At 49.9% G+C, this 17,250-nt stretch overlaps 9 protein-coding genes across 9 annotated transcripts; 4 read left to right on the top strand and 5 right to left on the bottom strand.

Annotated features, from left to right (window-relative positions):
* Positions 1 to 26: 26 nt before the first annotated feature.
* Positions 27 to 2,076, bottom strand: N7511_003472 (glycoside hydrolase family 1 protein; the record flags this gene model as incomplete). The annotated part of the gene is made up of 5 exons (XM_057125897.1): positions 27 to 941; positions 1,007 to 1,147; positions 1,201 to 1,623; positions 1,676 to 1,892; positions 1,937 to 2,076. Coding segments are annotated over 5 exons (1,836 nt in total), but the record flags the coding sequence as incomplete, so codon positions are not given.
* A 945-nt stretch (positions 2,077 to 3,021) lies between these two features.
* Positions 3,022 to 5,028, top strand: N7511_003471 (mediator of RNA polymerase II transcription subunit 17; the record flags this gene model as incomplete). The annotated part of the gene is made up of 4 exons (XM_057125896.1): positions 3,022 to 3,287; positions 3,341 to 3,726; positions 3,780 to 4,591; positions 4,642 to 5,028. The coding sequence occupies 4 exons, from the start codon at positions 3,022 to 3,024 to the stop codon at positions 5,026 to 5,028; spliced, it is 1,851 nt and encodes a 616-aa protein (XP_056988055.1).
* A 378-nt stretch (positions 5,029 to 5,406) lies between these two features.
* Positions 5,407 to 6,976, bottom strand: N7511_003470 (NAD(P)/FAD-dependent oxidoreductase; the record flags this gene model as incomplete). Its single annotated transcript, XM_057125895.1, has 3 exons — positions 5,407 to 6,297; positions 6,357 to 6,901; positions 6,961 to 6,976. The coding sequence occupies 3 exons, from the start codon at positions 6,974 to 6,976 to the stop codon at positions 5,407 to 5,409; spliced, it is 1,452 nt and encodes a 483-aa protein (XP_056988054.1).
* A 508-nt stretch (positions 6,977 to 7,484) lies between these two features.
* Positions 7,485 to 7,823, top strand: N7511_003469 (uncharacterized protein; the record flags this gene model as incomplete). The annotated part of the gene is made up of 2 exons (XM_057125894.1): positions 7,485 to 7,599; positions 7,651 to 7,823. 2 exons carry the CDS (start codon positions 7,485 to 7,487, stop codon positions 7,821 to 7,823), a joined length of 288 nt encoding a protein of 95 aa, XP_056988053.1.
* Positions 7,824 to 8,619: 796 nt separating this feature from the next.
* Positions 8,620 to 11,264, top strand: N7511_003468 (ATP-dependent 6-phosphofructokinase; the record flags this gene model as incomplete). Its single annotated transcript, XM_057125893.1, has 4 exons — positions 8,620 to 9,360; positions 9,420 to 9,881; positions 9,944 to 11,087; positions 11,218 to 11,264. 4 exons carry the CDS (start codon positions 8,620 to 8,622, stop codon positions 11,262 to 11,264), a joined length of 2,394 nt encoding a protein of 797 aa, XP_056988052.1.
* Positions 11,265 to 11,707: 443 nt separating this feature from the next.
* On the bottom strand, positions 11,708 to 13,309 carry isn1 (IMP 5'-nucleotidase ISN1; the record flags this gene model as incomplete). The annotated part of the gene is made up of 8 exons (XM_057125892.1): positions 11,708 to 11,800; positions 11,846 to 11,985; positions 12,030 to 12,827; positions 12,873 to 13,020; positions 13,082 to 13,096; positions 13,149 to 13,169; positions 13,226 to 13,236; positions 13,285 to 13,309. The coding sequence occupies 8 exons, from the start codon at positions 13,307 to 13,309 to the stop codon at positions 11,708 to 11,710; spliced, it is 1,251 nt and encodes a 416-aa protein (XP_056988051.1).
* A 406-nt stretch (positions 13,310 to 13,715) lies between these two features.
* N7511_003466 (uncharacterized protein) lies at positions 13,716 to 14,393 on the top strand (the record flags this gene model as incomplete). The annotated part of the gene is made up of 1 exon (XM_057125891.1): positions 13,716 to 14,393. The coding sequence occupies one exon, from the start codon at positions 13,716 to 13,718 to the stop codon at positions 14,391 to 14,393; it is 678 nt and encodes a 225-aa protein (XP_056988050.1).
* Positions 14,394 to 14,592: 199 nt separating this feature from the next.
* N7511_003465 (putative MFS quinate transporter) lies at positions 14,593 to 16,436 on the bottom strand (the record flags this gene model as incomplete). Its single annotated transcript, XM_057125890.1, has 4 exons — positions 14,593 to 15,666; positions 15,732 to 15,860; positions 15,917 to 16,106; positions 16,159 to 16,436. The coding sequence occupies 4 exons, from the start codon at positions 16,434 to 16,436 to the stop codon at positions 14,593 to 14,595; spliced, it is 1,671 nt and encodes a 556-aa protein (XP_056988049.1).
* A 257-nt stretch (positions 16,437 to 16,693) lies between these two features.
* On the bottom strand, positions 16,694 to 16,912 carry N7511_003464 (uncharacterized protein; the record flags this gene model as incomplete). The annotated part of the gene is made up of 1 exon (XM_057125889.1): positions 16,694 to 16,912. One exon carries the CDS (start codon positions 16,910 to 16,912, stop codon positions 16,694 to 16,696), a length of 219 nt encoding a protein of 72 aa, XP_056988048.1.
* Positions 16,913 to 17,250: the final 338 nt, after the last annotated feature.

The raw sequence follows: 17,250 nt of genomic DNA, 5'->3' as shown, positions 1-17,250 counted from the left end.
TACTCGCTGCCTTTTAAACTAATAACTTACTTCTTGGGCTGGCGAGATTTGACAAAATCCACCAGATCAAAGAAACTTTTTTTATAAGATCGCTCCTGGGTGGTTCGGTTGACCGCTTGGATGCCAAATTGCTGGGTATAGTCTCCGAACTCCCAATTGTCGACAAAGCTCCAAGCAAGCGCCCCCATCACATGGACTCCGTCTTCGTAGATCGATTTGAGAATTTCAGACATGAAGGAGAGATAGTAGATGCTGCGCGGGGAATCAAATAGTTGATCGGACAGATCTTTGTCTGCTTCTGCATAGACAGGGAACCCAAACTCGGAGACCAGGATCGGGTGGTGGAAGGTGTTCCATAGATAAAAGAGGTACTCACGGAAATGAGTTGGAGTGATATAGACATAGGAATCTGAGCGGTAACCAATGTTCCATCCGTAAACATTCTTTGTTTCTTGGTTGACACAATACGGGAATAACGAGTTGGAGGTTGATGTGTTAGCAGCGCAAGATTCAATGCCTTCATCTGCAGGGGACACCACCGTAGCGGTATACGGGTCGATCCCGAAAAAGTCAGATGTTCCGTTGATATAGGCCAACTCGGAATCGCTTAAAGGTTCTGCTCCGGGCAGAGTTTTCAGAACGGATTGAGGGTACTGCTGCCCCAAAAAGATTGGATTGGCAAAGAAACCAAGTTGCATCTCTTGGAAGCGATCGGCTGCCAACACATGGCTGGAGTTCCTAGGGTCTTTTGGCACTCCGAAGTTGTCATTGAATTTGATGCCTATTCTTCCCCTGGCCTTCAATTCCTCGTGGTAGAAGTGATAGACTTGAGCATGTGCCTTGACAACGTGGTCAACACCTTTGAAGTTGAATGCATAGAGAAGAGGCTCATTGAAGGTCACCCAAATCGGAACACGGTCTGCGTAGTGAGAGAGCAGAACCTAGGACACAATTTCAATCAGCTTGTCGCGTTCCCAGGGCATGGTAAATTCAAGAAGCTCCATACCTTTCCATAGTTGACAAAAGCATCCACAAACGTTTCATTTTGATACCCTGCATTGTTATAGCCAATATCAGGACGTGTTGTGATGTTGTCGCTGGCAACAAACATCAATGGACTATCAAAGTGAAGCATTGTGACAACCGGCTGCAACGGAAGTTAGAACTAGGTTCGAAGCCCGGATATTTGAATTCGCTTACCGTCATTCCCGCATCAAGAACTGCAGTGATCAAGTCATCATAATGATCAATAGCTTGTTGATTAACTGGTGTTCCTGGCAGAGCAAAGGGAAGAATTCGGGTCCAGGGGATCGTGAAGCTGTAGTATTCCACGCCCATCGCAGCCAGTCGTTGAATATCTTGCTTGTACAAGAAGTAATTTTCATTGGTGATGAAGTCCTTTGGCTTGCTATCTGGTACTAACTTTTCCAGTAGCGAAGGGGATCGACCATCCAGTGCAACTGCGCCTTCAATTTGGGCAGCACTTCCCGCGACTCCAAACACAAAGTCCTTGGGGAAGTTATAGCAATCTGTAGGTCCAAAATAGTCACGCGGTGGTAAGACTAGCTCACTGCTGGGCACTGGTGTAGGGCTGACAGTGGTTGAGAACATCCCAGTAGTTGTCTAGGACGGTCAGCTGTGAGCTCTCGTTGGAAGCTGTGTGGGTTTGTCTTACGTAGTTCTGAAGGTCTGCTTCCAACCACATCGATGACCACGCAGCTTGTCCATATGGATCATCTGTGTCAGTGGCACTGATAATTGTTTGTCCTGGAACCCAACTGCCCCAAGTCGAAGTCAACCAGGTAGTAGTCAAGTGTTTGGCAACGTCTGTATAAGCAGGGGCGTATGTCTTCGTAGTCGTTGGAGAAGGAACCGAGGTCGCGTATCTTATCCTTAGATTAGCCCATATTGAGAAATCTCACACCAGGTGGCTCACCGGACTGTTTCATTCAAGGTGTACGAGAATGGTTGGAAATGATACTTGGGAGTTGGGTCACTATGCTTTGTACATTGTGGTCGAGCAACAGGTCCTGTTGTTGTCTGATATAGTTCCTGGGCCTCGATGGCTACAGCAAAGGCTGTAAGAGATAGAATTGACACCCACATAGTGATCCAATCTCTATAAAGATATAGGCATGGGCCTGGGTTAAATACTATAGCATTACCCCCAACATCATCATCACCACCCCCCCCCCCCCCCCCCCCCCCCTTCCGGTAAGTCGCACGAAAGTGTGCCGAGTTGGCCGGTGAAATGGCACAAGAGTATAGCGTCAAACTCAGATTAAATTGACTCAAATCAAATACCCAACGCCACCTCGCCGGAAATAGCCAGATAGAGGGACGATCGGCAGGCCGTGTTCAGGTGCAGTGTGCGGTTGCACTTGGGGGCCCTGATTTCCCCCACATTCTACATTATGTGTGGGGGAGATGGCCCGAGGATATGTCTGGATCTAGTATTCAAAGATGCCGGTCTCTTCATTGCCCCGAGAATTACCCGATACGTTCAAGTCCAGACTTACAGTACATGTACACGGAGCCTGAGCACCGGAAACTGCTTGGTCTAGCGCGAGGGTGATTCTCCAAGTCAAGAGGGGCCACGAGTCAATCCCAGTAAAAAGCCCGAGAGCCCGAAATTTGGCATTGAGAAATAATCCGCTATTCTACAAACTACGGAGTACTGTATATTCCGTTCTTTCGCTCTTGGCTGTGGGAGTATCGGCGCGGCGGAGTGTCTTGGCATTGCGGATTTGAGCTTGCAAGTTGAGGCCCCAGAGCTATTAACATATTACACTCGGATTGATGGCTTCTTGTGATGGAATTTCTATCGTCAATATGTAGCAGAACCTTCATGATCACAAAATACAATCTTGTAAATATTCTCGTCAGATCAACTCATCAAACAACCAGACCCCAAAGCTCAGAACTGCCTGATTAAGAGTCGATCACGTGTCAGCTGCGTCATCCCCGTCTTTCTTCCACTTCTCTCTAGACTTGCTCTCCACGCAGAGGCAAGGTGTCACCATGGCCGACTCATTTACTCTCCCCCTGCGTCCTATCCTTGAGGAGCGCGACCGCCCAGATACCCTCCCGGCAGAGATCGCTCAAATCAACAGCCAGTGGGGCTCGTTTCGTGAGGTGAACGAAGAGGTTCTTCGGACCAGGATTGCCGAAGAATACAAAGACGACTTGGACGAGGATGAGGGTGACCAAAATGCAGCAGATCTTGACTCAACAGAGCGCCTGGAACAATTGTATAAGCGACGGAAGGACATCATTGATTTCGCCACGTGAGTGCAATGTAGCTTGGACTGCCTGTCTGGGATGAACTGACAAGTCTTAGACAAGCTCACATGGAGGCGATGTTTGCCGTTGATTTCATTTCTCTACTTCTCTCTAAAGAAACCCCGCGCCAGGCCGAAACCTCTATGTCGCCCTTTCTCAAGCAAATCGCACCTCTTGGCTCACTCAACGCCGAGGTTGTGAACCCTCCCCCGAAACCAGAGTCCACAACGAAAGACACATCAGCGGTATCGAGGGGATGGCGCATCCAGAACTTCAACGGAGCGGCAAACAAACTTCTTCAAGCTGCCTCCAGGCTCGAAAACGAAGTTGCATCGGAGACTCGCTACTGGAATGAAGTGTTGACTGTCAAGGAAAATGGGTGGAAGGTTTCTCGACTTCCTCGCGAAAAGCAAGCACTCGGTGTGCAATATGGATTCCTCGAAGGTAAGCTCCGAAGCCAAGAACAGAGGGACTCCTATCTAATAATGCTGTTCCAGCCACCCCCATTTTCCGTGACCGCGGACTCGCCTCCCTACGACGCGCTGAGAATGGCAGTTTGATACTGGACAAAGGACTGATTCCCGCAAAGGCTCGTTTTGTCCAGGTGCGTGTGATGCAGGATGGACGACTTATCGGCCGCTCCAAGTCGACTAGTCCCACGAATGACGAACAAACAATTGAAAGTCGAATCTTACAAGCGCGGGATACACTTTATGAAGAGGAGCTGTTCCATGAGCTTGTCCGAGAAGCTAGAGCGACGGCAAGCTACGGCGTGACGACCCGCCAAAACCTCATTCGCATTCCTGTTTCTGATAATCTTGAAATTTTGCTAGACCTTGTGGACATGGATGAAAATGAACCCCAATCTGAGCAAGACATCTCACAAAACGGTACCCGCATCGCCGAAGGCCTGTCTCATACAATTCACATCTTACTGGCATATGCCCACCGTCAAAACCTGCACCGACGGACCCTACTTCCGCTACCATTGACCCCGAAAAAAAGATCCGTCCCTGAACACCAACTTTTTCGTCCGGCGCTGGCTTACATCCAGCACATGTCCCATGTACTGTGGCTTCAGACATTCTTGAAAGACATCTTTGGTGTTTTACACTCGGCCGCCTTGGAAATTCCAGCGTATGTCCAGCATGTCTTTTCGACAAGAATGGCTCAAACCTCCGCTCCCTCAGTTGAGGCAGTCGTTGAAAGGTTCCTTGCACCGTTTGAGTCTACATTCAGCGGTAAATTGTTGACTGCTCGAGGCTCTTTCTCAATCACAATTCGTACCAATATTTCCTCCCCCCGTTCGGTACCAACTTTGATGTGTCATGCAATTTGCCCAATTATCCCGATAGCAAGTCTCCTGGTCGTCTTTCCCTCAGGGAAGATGTCGAAGCGGCTATCACGCATCTCTTGTTACTCGATGTTGTCTTTACCACCTCATCCAACGGTCTTTCACCACCCAAGCCCGAACAGGATTTGAAAGAGGATTGCGTCTGGGACGCAGTTTACCCACAGCATGGTGAGCTTGTGCTATCATCATCGAATCCCGAAAAGCACAAAAAGATCAAGATTGCCCTGACTCGCCATGAACTATCTCTCCGGGCGTACACTGTGCGTTGCATCGATGGCTCCGGACGTGGAAAGTGGGAGCAACCCTCACAAATCCCCAGGCAGTACACATGGGGAACCCCTTCTGCATGCAACCAATCTCTTATGGCGGTTGTTCTAGAGACATCACGCTGAATATGGACCCACAGCGGATAGGCCCAGCTTAAGCCGAAACCCACCATGTCCATTCATCGAACTGGGCTTGTGGTTTAGTGGTATAATACTCCCTTAGCATGGGAGTGGTCCGGGGTTCGATTCCCCGCGAGTCCATTCTTTTTTGGCTGCGAGCATCGCGAGCTTTTTTTTGCTCGCAGTTGTGCGCAAAAACATCAGGGACGCACCAAAGGAAGTGGGTCCTGAAAAAACCTTTTTCTTCCACGAAAATGTCAACACATAGAGATTCGATACCCTATGCAAATTCTACAGAGCTGAACATGGCAATGAAACGCCTTTTGAAAACTATACTGATCAAGAAATATTCTGACATACATCTCCGAGTCTGATGACGCCGAGTTATAACTTTGAGCTTAGGGCGTGGACAGCTTCTGGGATCGTCAGCGTCTCTTGAAGTCTCTTTTTGCCAAGGCCGTATGCAATGGGAAGCCATTGACTGACATCCTCGCCGAGCATCATTAAAGCAAGTGCTTCTCCGCTTAGCAAGCAGTTTGCCATTCCATAGCCGTTGAACGCTGCCGCAATCCACTCGCCATCACCCTTTCGCCCCGTCAGGGCTGATGGAAGTCTCCCAACAATTGGAAGACCATCTGCGGAGAAGCCCATAATTCCACTCCACGAACTTACCAGGCCCCAGTTTGATTGCTCAGGGTTTCCGAAGAACCGTGGCAGTGCTGACTGAAGGTGCGTAACGGAGTGCTTAGCTGCAAAAGTATCATCGGAAGACACCGACTCCTCGATGCGTGCATTCTCGCCCCCAAAGTAGAAGTAACCTGTATTGGCGCTTTGGCCTAGGTAATACAATCCATATCCATGACGCTTCGTTTCAGGATCGTAGGAAGGAGTATAATGGAAGCCCCATGATACAAGAGTGCCTTGGTTTGGCACAGAATCCTCTGGATCTTGAACTGTCATCGTACCCTTGAAAGGATGAACAAGTCCCCTCAGATTGGGGAGAAGATGCCCGCTGTATCCATTGGTACAGTGAACCACAGCTCCTGCTCGCAAGGGACCGCGAGAAGTGTGTAAACTATAGTGGAAACCAGTCGTGAAAGGTGACACGGATCCTGGGTTGTGTTCAACAGACTGAACCGGGGTATGTGTCTCGATTGTCAGTCGACCTGGGTACTTTTCTAAGAGTGCTGCAAAGACTTTGGTGACTAGACGATATGGCCAGACAGTTCCAGCCGACAGAACGGCGCCTCCAGCTGCACCCTGAATTCCATATTCCTGAATCGAAAATATATATATTAGAGCAATGGACAATGTAAAAGCCATGGAAGTATTACCTGAGCTACTGCATCTGCATCTAGAATGGCATACATCCCTTTTTTAGAGGGATGATCTTGTTCCAGACGCGCAATGCTCGTCTTGAAATCTTCATATTTCTTCGCGGACAGAAACACTCGTAGTTTCCGCACACGTTGCATCTCGCTAACTTCCACCGCATCGTAGGCCTCAATAAGCTCCTGCATCTTCTCCAGGTTGCGAAATGTGAAATCCACAATCTTCCCTGCTGTTTCGGATCCGTGTGTCTCAGCTAAATGCATGTACTCCTCTCCTGCATTCGCAGCCATCTGACCCCCATTTCGCCCCGTTGCCCCCGAACAAAGCGTGCGAGCCTCCAGAATCGTGACTGTGGCCGTCGGGTGGCACTCCAGAAGGGACTTGGCTACCGCTAGTCCGGTGAGTCCTGACCCAATGATGGCAAAGTCTCGGTCATTAGGCAAATTTGGGGATTGCACGTCAGCCAGAGCATGTGGAATGTGCTGCCAATAAGACTGAGTAGGATTGGACCGTGGCAGACCTGGATCGGCCGTGACCAGATTGGAGACTGTTCTATGTTAACGGCCACAATTCAATAATGAGATGGGTTCAACTGGGGAGTGCTACTCAGATCATCCACCATATTCAGAGGGCAGCCACAAGAGTATTGCTTCAACAAATCCAAGACCGAAAAGAGACAGAAAGGAAAGGTGCAAGAAGAAGAGTTGATGACAGACGCATCGAGCGGGGTATCTTATCTGGATAGACTTGCCCAAGTAGGGATGGACTCATCTTGATCTTATACATAACCCGTCTGAGATGGAAGATGCATTCCGTGCCACATGGATTGGGGAAAGCATCTAGACCAGGTTGATGATGGATTTGGATCTACTGTATCGATACTCTTGAATGATCTCATAGGCCAGGGAAGAATCCGAGACACCTCGGATCTACCACTCTTTCTTGTTCGTGGTATGTGACTGGCGTCACTACATTCCGTATAGACCAGGAATGTGAGCATTTGTTTTCTTTTTTTGGGGGGTTTCGTGTTTGAGAAAGGAGGGGACTTGCGAGGAGAGTTTATAATAATCAATATTTCCACCCTGCCATGAGAGATCCTTTCATCCTACTCACCAAGTCTATATCTCATCATGAAGTTCTCTTCCGTGTTCCTGGCAATCTTTGCCTTGGCTACTTCTGGCATTGCCCAGAAAACCTGCACCCCCAGCTTTGATTATTGCTCTGATGTGCTGATTAAAGACAAAGGTACTTGATCCCTCCTGTCCGATGTTCGGCCACATACTAAACCAGTCATAGGCTTCACCGAGGCCGATCTCAAGGATGTAATCAAGGGATCTGACCTAGAAAAGGAGGACCTGAAGAATATTTTGTTCCATTGCAAGAACCCTGGCGATGTGGGCCATGCGAAGCTGTGCTCGAGTGGCTGCAAGAACCCTGCCACGGAGGGTAGCCACTCATGCGACGCGTAAGTCAAGGGTCTATGGTGTGAGTGAATTTATCGCTGACTGAGATACAGCTGAATCGGGTATCTCTGAGATAGGAACGCCTGGATGCACCCTGTATACAGTGGCCAGACTGCAAGATTGTCTCACATGATGCCTGAGAGTTGAAATACAGATGAGACAATTTACCGTCATTGATAAGTTCATGTCCGCCTGGGCAAGAAGTAGATTAGAAACCAGTCACTGATAGTGGAGAGAACAGAGGACCAACACAGTAAACAGCAAACATAGTAAACAGGAGATAAACGTAGTAAACACAGCAAATGCAACAAACACGACAGATACAGCAAACACAGCAAACACAAACAGCGAGTGACGTCACCACAGAGCTTGCCCCTCACCGCTCACGTGAAAGCCACACTAAACCCAAAAGAACCAAACGGTGACATGCATCTTGCCGGGGAGTTGTATGGCAACGCAGGTACCAGTCAGGTATTGTAGTCGTAACAAGGGTAGTTCAGGCGGGCAGAGAACGTTGAGAGTTGACTGCACATCGTCCCATCATCTCCCCTCCATCCCATCTCCCATCTCCCAGCTTGTTGAGTATATTTCATCATAACCGGTCTTCTTTAAAAAGTGTTTCAGTGACGCAAGCACCCACTTCTGCCAATTTCTCTCACCGGATTGGGTTGACCCCTCCACATCCCACCCATTCATAATTGTAGCTTTACAACGCTTATCGCGCCTCATTTTTGACTTGATTTCTTCACTCATCTCATTCCTTTCTGACCTGTAGAGGTCGACAGCTTCAATTGATCTCAACATGGAGCCCGTCAAGATTCCTACCCAACCGGCCAAAAGACGCCGTATCGGTGTCCTCACTTCTGGTGGAGATGCCCCCGGTATGAACGGTGCTGTGCGGGCCGTTGTCCGTATGGCAATCCACTGCGACTGTGAGGCCTATGCTATTTTCGAAGGATATGAGGGCCTCGTCAACGGTGGTAACATGATACGCCAGCTGCACTGGGAGGATGTCCGTGGTTGGTTGTCCCGTGGAGGTACTCTGATCGGCTCTGCTCGGAGCATGGGCTTCCGGGAGCGCGTTGGCCGCATGAAAGCTGCAAAGAACATGGTACTGCGGGGTATTGATGCCCTCGTGGTGTGTGGTGGTGACGGCAGTTTGACTGGTGCCGATGTTTTCCGTGCGGAATGGCCCGGCTTGCTGTCTGACCTCATCGCCGCCGGCGAGCTGACTGCAGAGCAGGTCGAACCCTACAAGGTGTTGAACATTGTCGGCCTGGTGGGTTCTATTGACAATGATATGTCTGGCACAGATGCCACCATCGGTTGCTACTCGTCTTTGACCCGTATCTGTGACGCTGTTGACGATGTCTTCGACACTGCCTTCTCTCACCAGCGTGGATTTGTCATTGAAGTTATGGGCCGACACTGTGGATGGCTCGCATTGATGTCTGCTATCAGTACCGGAGCAGACTGGCTATTCCTTCCCGAAATGCCTCCCAAAGAAGGATGGGAGGATGACATGTGTTCCGTGATTACCAAGGTGAGCGCTGCCCGAGTTATGCTGACAATGTTATATACTGATGCACTCATTTGCAATAGAACCGAACCGAACGGGGCAAGCGCCGCACCATCGTTATCGTCGCCGAGGGAGCTCAAGATCGTCAACTGAACAAGGTTTCGAGCTCGAAGATTAAGGATATTTTGACAGACCGTCTCGGCTTGGATACTCGAGTCACTATTCTGGGTCACACCCAGAGAGGTGGTGCAGCGTGCGCCTATGACCGCTGGCTCTCGACACTCCAAGGCGTGGAGGCTGTTCGTGCCGTGCTGGAAATGTCACCCAACTCTCCTTCGCCCGTCATCACCATTCGCGAGAATAAGATCATGCGTACCCCTCTGATGGAAGCTGTCCAAGCAACCAAGGACGTCACAGCGAAGATTGACAACAAGGAATTCGACACGGCAATGGAGATGCGTGATGCTGAGTTCAAGGAATACTACCATGCCTACTTGAACACTGCCACCCCGGAGCACCCGAAGATGATCCTCCCAGAGGGCAAGGTAGGACTAAATTTCTCTGCCCACCGGGCTCGTTGGGATTGCCAAATACTGATTACACACAGAGAATGCGCATTGCTATCATTCACGTTGGTGCCCCCGCTGGTGGTATGAACCAGGCTACTCGTGCCGCCGTTGCGTACTGTTTGACCCGTGGCCACACCCCGCTGGCTATTCATAACGGTTTCCCCGGACTGTGTCGCCATCATGATGACAAGCCAGTCAGCTCTGTTCGAGAAGTTACCTGGCTAGAGGCCGATAGCTGGGTCAACGAGGGTGGTTCGGATATTGGAACTAACCGTAGCCTTCCCAGTGCTGATATGGAGAACACCGCCAAGTGCTTTGAGCTATACAAGTTTGACGCATTGTTCGTGGTTGGTGGTTTCGAGGCTTTCACGGCTGTCAGCGAGCTGCGCCAGGCCCGCCAGAAGTATGATGCCTTCAAGATCCCGCTCGTCGTGCTCCCAGCTACCATCTCCAACAACGTTCCCGGTACTGAATACTCACTGGGTAGCGACACTTGTCTCAACACTTTGATTGACTTCTGTGATGCCATTCGTCAATCCGCATCCTCTTCTCGTCGTCGTGTCTTCGTGATTGAAACTCAAGGTGGCAAGTCAGGATACATCGCGACCACAGCTGGTCTGGCAGTTGGTGCTGTGGCAGTGTACATCCCCGAGGAGGGTGTTGATATCAAGATGCTTTCGCGCGACATTGATTTCCTGCGCGACAACTTCATCCGTGACAAGGGTGCTAACCGTGCGGGTAAAATTATTCTGCGCAATGAATGCGCCTCCGGAACCTACACTACTCAGGTGATTGCCGATATGATCAAGGAAGAGGCAAAGGGACGTTTCGAGTCTCGTGCCGCTGTCCCCGGTCACTTCCAGCAAGGTGGAAAGCCGTCCCCCATGGATCGTGTACGTGCTTTGCGTATGGCTATCAGGTGTATGCAGCACATCGAAGGATACTCCGGTCAAAGCCGGGATGCCATCGCCGCTGACCCCTTGTCCTCTGCCGTCATTGGTGTTAAGGGCTCTCAGGTCTTGTTCTCGCCCATGGGCGGTGACACTGGCCTGGAGGCCACCGAAACTGACTGGACTCGCCGTCGTCCCAAGTCCGAGTTCTGGCTTGAGTTGCAGAATGTCGTCAACGTCTTGTCTGGCCGCTCCAACGCGGGCACTAACGAGGGCTGGTCCTGCTATGAGAGTACGTAACTGACAACAACCCTTATTGCTGTTTCACCTCCCTCAATTTCATCTTGAGGATCGATCTTTGGATCTGGTCATGCTTCGCCTTCTATAACAAATGTTAACGATTTCTTTCGCTTGACTTCCAGATCCTGTGACTGTTCAATCTGTTCCGTCAGTCCCCAATTCCCCCTGAAGAGACTTCCACCGATGAAGCTTTTTCGAACCAACCGTGGAATCCACACCGATACCCACGACTCTCTTGAGGTCTCCCCCAACACTGGCCGGTGAGCCACGTGCTGATTTTTGAGCCGGTCGTAACGCTACACGTCCTTTACGCTTTGTATGATGCTATGCAATAAAACTCCCAGAGCCAAGCTTGGATATGGGTTACATTTATGCCTGGGAGTTCGGGTGGAATTTCCTTTGTTACGATTCCTTTCTATGCTCCCAAGACTCTTGGTTCGTTGGACCTAGACAGACTTGCAGATAGAATTCCAATACAATAACTTCGAATGAAATTGAAATGCCCAAGTTTAACAGAAAATGCCAAGCAAGATTCAAAGTAGATGCCTTCCAAGTAGACTCAATAAATGGTCCGAAATATGCGTTGTGAAGCGGATTACCGGCAGACAGTCTTCATTTCGAGTGAACTGCCTTTTCCAACTCATCTAGGAGCTCCACAGTCTCAGCGGGGCTCGCAATCCAGGCAGTTGTGGATGCAAGACGAGCCTGAAAAGTTAGTCCGATTCACAATAAAGAGGGATCGTGTCATACCTTGAAGTCGTTAGCTCCGGCGGACAAGAACTGATCACCAACATGCAGTGTCTTCGATGGATCAATTCCACCAAAGTATTGCTGGCAAGCACGTACACCCCATGACTTGTCACCAATATCCACAAACACATCATTTCCGCCTATAAAAGTCAGCTTGTGTCTCTCTCATGTCGCAGGAACATACCGTTGAAAGCACAAAAAGGCAGCCGGGATCCAACAACTGATCGTTGCACTGTATTTTGCACAACTAAGACCGTTTCTTCTAACTGTTCCCGATTGATCCGAACACCATTGAGAGGGTATACACCCACTGCTCGATCCTTGCGCAGAATAGCAGCTGGCAGATTGAGATTCTCGGCACAGGCACGTAATGCCGACTCCGCAATATCGAGCAGCTGGGTAATATCGTTTTCACTCCAGGCTCGCATCTCATCCAATAGCCACTCGGTCCGCGGCACGTAGCTTAACCGAGCCTCTGATGTTGGATCATAGCGGAACAAAAAATTGCTCTCACCACCCATGACAACCAACCCTTGTTTTTGCGCAGTCGTCAACGAAGTCGACTCATACATCGCATCCAAAAGTCCCTGCAGTCGCTCGTAGTACTTGGGTGCCTCGGTGTATCCGGCGGCGGTCACAATGCCGACCTTGCAGTCCCGCTGCAAGAGTCGCAGAATCCGGGGGATGACTATATTGTCGGGAGTAAGGCATGCGCCATCATCATAGAGAGTGACATCTCCATCGAATGTGACTAATTGAACTTCACTGGAGCGAACAAGACCCAATAGTTGGGCGGAGTTTAAGATGAGTCGGATATCGTTGAACGACGGAGCGACGAATCTGCGCCGACTGATAAACCGCTGCTGATCCTGATACTTGAAAGCATCCTCCAGATATAACTGGGTGAAAAAAGTACCGACTGTAGGCACCAGCAAATTCAACTTGGATTTGCCAGGTGCGTTGCGTTCATGGTGGTGAACTTCTAGGCATCAGTTTAGAGATCGCAATCGGTGGACAGATTTCTTACTATGATCCAGCATCAGGTTCTCCACATCACGCATAATCTCTGCATAGCGCAAGTGGGTGTCGGCGGCGACCGATTTCAGGCCTTCGCCATGTTCCTGGTAAATAGCGGTGGGCTGGGAATGCAAAACAAAGGGGACAGCCAGTAGACCCTGGGGATCGGGGGAGAAGAGATCAGAACCGTCCAGGAGATGAGATACGCTTAGAACATACTTTGATCCATTCAATCTGCAAGCCCGTCAGCACAAATTCCCTGTTTTTGTCCAGAGTGATGACTTACTAGTTGATCCCGACGATGGGTCTACTGCGGAGTTAGTGAGGGGGGTCCGGAGATGACCTGGAAAAATCATAAGTTACCTTGAGGGCATCTGGAATTGGTCAGCAAAAGCACTCAACAAAGAATACGAGTCATTTACATTCAACGCGATAGCGAGTCGTCATAGTGAAGAGGTGAAGGTGAAGATGGAGAGAGGTGGCACGTCCCCCAGTGACTCACGACTGACTGCGGCCAATTGGGCTTGGCGCTTTGGTCCTCAACTTCCACCTTTCAACACCGCACATTGGCCACTTGACTTGCTCAATACGACAATTTGAGAGGCCTAGAAGGATTCAAAGTTAGATTGTGACTCTATGCCGGAGCCTTCAGGCAGCACTGCCACCATGTTGCTTTGGAAAGAGAGAGAGACGGAACACGCTTACTTGGAGAGCGACATGGGTATAAAGTCTACATAGGTCTGGTGTGTTGCGAATGCCAGAGTCTACAACCATAAAATCTCGATTGAAAACATCTTGAATATACTCCTCAGAAACCAAAAGAATGCTCCTGGCATCTACGCACGCTTCAGTCATGAATACATCCAATCCTCCAGCATACTCCCCTTCGGAAGATTTTACTGATCTCCCGGAGAAGGCCGAGGCTCCCATACTTCTTCCACATGAAGATGAGCCTGGATTTGCAGCTGCATCATCTCTCAGCAGAGGTCTGCAGGTACCATCTCGCACCCGCAACTGCACATCAGGGTTCGAGTACCCAGAAGAATTATCCCACTATGGCGTCTCACAAGACAACTGGGCAGATTTCACCCAAGTTGTCTGCGAAGAAGCCAAGCTATCACGCCAGCAATGGACCACTGTGATCGGGAAAGGTCTTGGGACCTTCGCAGTCGGCGGGCTAATGATCGGTCTATTCGGTGCCGTGCCGGCCATTTTCGTGGCCCGAAATGCTAGACGTCGACAAGAACAAAGAAATCTGATCTATGCCCTGGCCGGGGCCCAGGGAGAGCGCCTATCCCGTCACATTTCTTCCTGGAATGAGACTTTCTTCAGACAAAAAGGTATTCTAATCCGTGTTGATTTGCCGGATGAATACCTCAACGATGTGCAAAATATGAACATTCATACCAGCGCAAGCTCGTTGCAGTCTAGTTCCAAAGTGCGGGACAAGGCGGGTCTCAAGGCAAGGATTGTGATCATTCCTTTGGACAGGCCAGAGTCTGGTCTTTCAAGTCAAGATGCTCGGAGTTGAAAGGTGGCCAAATTAATTTCATCTTTATACAGCGTCATTATAAAAGCGTTACAGGAAGCAGGCCTTGGTTTATAATATATTTATACCAAATAATTGTTATATTTAGGTCATTCATCATGATAGTATCATTATCCAGAAGATATTCTCCTTGATCAACAGAACACAGCCAAGTAGAAACTAAAAATGCGACACTCAACGTTCAACGTTCAGCATCCGGTCTCTCAACGTGCTGAGCAGTTCCGTGCGACTGGGTCATCATCTCCATCTTCTCATTAACAACTTGATCACGCTCCTCGGCATCCTGGTTACCATATCGGCCGATCTTATACCATGGTAGAGCGAACAGGCGATCCATGCTCTCCAGTGATCGGCCTGCTGTCTCTGGAATGCTGAACCACACCCAAATTCCACCTAGAACGGTGATAGCAGCAAAGCACCAGAAGGTACCCTTGGGATCAATTCCACCCTTGGCCACGGGAAGCAGCATATTGGGCACAGCGCGCGCATTACCATACTGGTTGGCAAAATGCAAAGTCATAGCCATAGAGGTGCAAAGCGCACGGATACGCAGAGGGAACAATTCGGCCGTCAATAGGTACTGCATGGAGTTCCAGCCGAGAGCCCATCCGAATCCAGAAACATAGATCATGGCGATAGCACCTTCACTTGCTCCCTTCTTATCAGCGGGGAGCTGGAAGTCATCCAGGACACCCATTTCAGGGACGGAAGTCAAGAAGCCAGCGATATAGACCATGGCGATACCTTGAAGGGTAATACCCAATAGCAAGGCACGCTTGCGTCCAATCACATCAACTAGGAAAAGAGCGCAGAGAATGGCAGCGACCAACTTGATAATACCGAAGACGGCAGTGACTAGCAAACTCTCGTTCTTTCCAGTGACTCCCAGTAGCTTGAATAAATCAGGAGCATAGACAGTGATACTGCCCGCACCAGACCACTGAGAGAGGAGCTGGGCCATGAAGGTCAGGTAGACACGATAGAGGTTGGAGGGAACCAAGAAGGTTTCCTTGAGCACACCGATTGCACCCGATCCCATTGTCGCTTCCATCTCCGCCTCATGTGTGGTCTGGATCGTCGTGATTTCCCGCATCACATATTCATCGTCGGCAGGCAGACCACGGATGCGCGAGAGATTGAAAATAGCCTTGTCGAGCTGACCACGCTTGACCAGGTATCGTGGAGATTCGTACTGCACGAAGGAGAGAAGAAAGATCAGGCCGGAAAAGATGATGTGCAGAGATGTGGGAACCAGCTATATCTTCCATCAGCACGTATACGGCAGACATTGAGAGAGAGAAAGAGAGAGAGTTCACATACCCAGCGGTTATGCGTGTTATCGCCCATATTCAGTTCACAGCCATAGTTTGCAAAGTAGGCGAGTACAATACCCAGATAGACAAAGCCAGTGAAAACACAAGTGCAAAGACCTCGAATAGAAGCAGGAGCCTGGTTGCTTGCGAGTTAGTCGTGTCCTGTATGAAGCCTTGAACGGGGTTGCTCACAATCTCTGCCAAATAGACCGGGGCGACGACTACTGTCTGACCAACTCCCAGACCAGCAATAAAGCGACCCGCATAAACTGCCCCCAGACTGCCCGAATTCCCCATGAAGATCGCAATGCCGACCATCCAGATGATACACAGCTGGCGGGTGGCCCAAATACGACCGATGCGATCACAGACTAAGAATGCACTGCCATCTGTTAGTGAAAGGGAGAACCCCATTTATATTGCATCCGACGTACAAGAGAGCACCACCGACAGATCCAATCTGGACCATGGCCGTGACATTGCCCTTGATGTTGGTTTGTTCCACCTCGCTGTATGTATCATAGTTGATGTATTGTTGGAAATCCTTTGAATTGAACGCCCCCGAGATTAAACCCTCATCGACACCTCGTGCAGCGCCCATGAGACCAAAGGAGACCACGGCAAACCATAGTCGCCAATTGAAGACCTGCTTGGGTTCGCCGAGATCCTTGAGGCGGAAGATATTGACTGGCTTCTTCGCTCCACCGGCCATGATAGCGGATTGAACAGTGATAAAGAAAAAAAGAAGACTGAGGTAGAGAAACAAAAAAAAAGAAAGTCAATGAGAAAAAGTGCAGGTCAAGGATTTATACTCCGAAGATGCCAATATTTCCCCATGCGGGGGAGAGAAAACCTGGAGAGACAAAGAACATGAGCCATGAGCCCCTCTCTCTCTCTTTCTTTCACATCCCGACATTTCCCCATAAAACTCCCCCGGAATTGGTCGCCCGATCATCGGGGTGTTGGATGTTACAGCCAAGGCTGGGGAACATCGTGCCAAGAGAGCTTGGATCCCGGCTGGACTCGATCCTCATTTGACGGCGACGCCGTGTCGGCTTCCCTCCCAGCTTGTTGGCCGGAGACGCCCGAGCCCGTGAACAATATGGCCATTGGGATTTCTTGCTTTTCTGCTCTTCTGCTCTTCTGCTTTTCGGCTTTTCGGTTGCCTCTCAGTGTGTCGGGGTTCATCTCTGGATGCAGTCCCTGTCGGTATTTGGACTGCCAAGCGACAGCTGCCGCTTCTCCACGTGTGGGTGGGCAGGGTAACTTTCGGAAACTGTCCGAAATGTCATCAAGAGAGTTGGGGCGAAACTCTGGAGAGTCCATCCATGACAGATGTCAAGTCTTCCATTGGCCCGCGGCCCTTTGATTCCCTTCTGGGAAGATAATCCGGGACTTGGCGTGGGGTGCGCATGGACATGCCGATCCCTGTCCCTATCGCGGTCTCTCTTCGTCGAGGAAGTCTCTCTCGGTGTGTGTGTGTGTGTGTATGTGTCTCAAGGAGAGTTTCGTGCCGAGAAGTCTGG

Source organism: Penicillium nucicola (assembly GCF_028828085.1).
Source record: "Penicillium nucicola strain IBT 29836 chromosome Unknown utg000002l, whole genome shotgun sequence".
Lineage (NCBI taxonomy): Eukaryota > Fungi > Ascomycota > Eurotiomycetes > Eurotiales > Aspergillaceae > Penicillium > Penicillium nucicola.
This window is presented reverse-complemented; position numbering and strand designations above follow the sequence as displayed.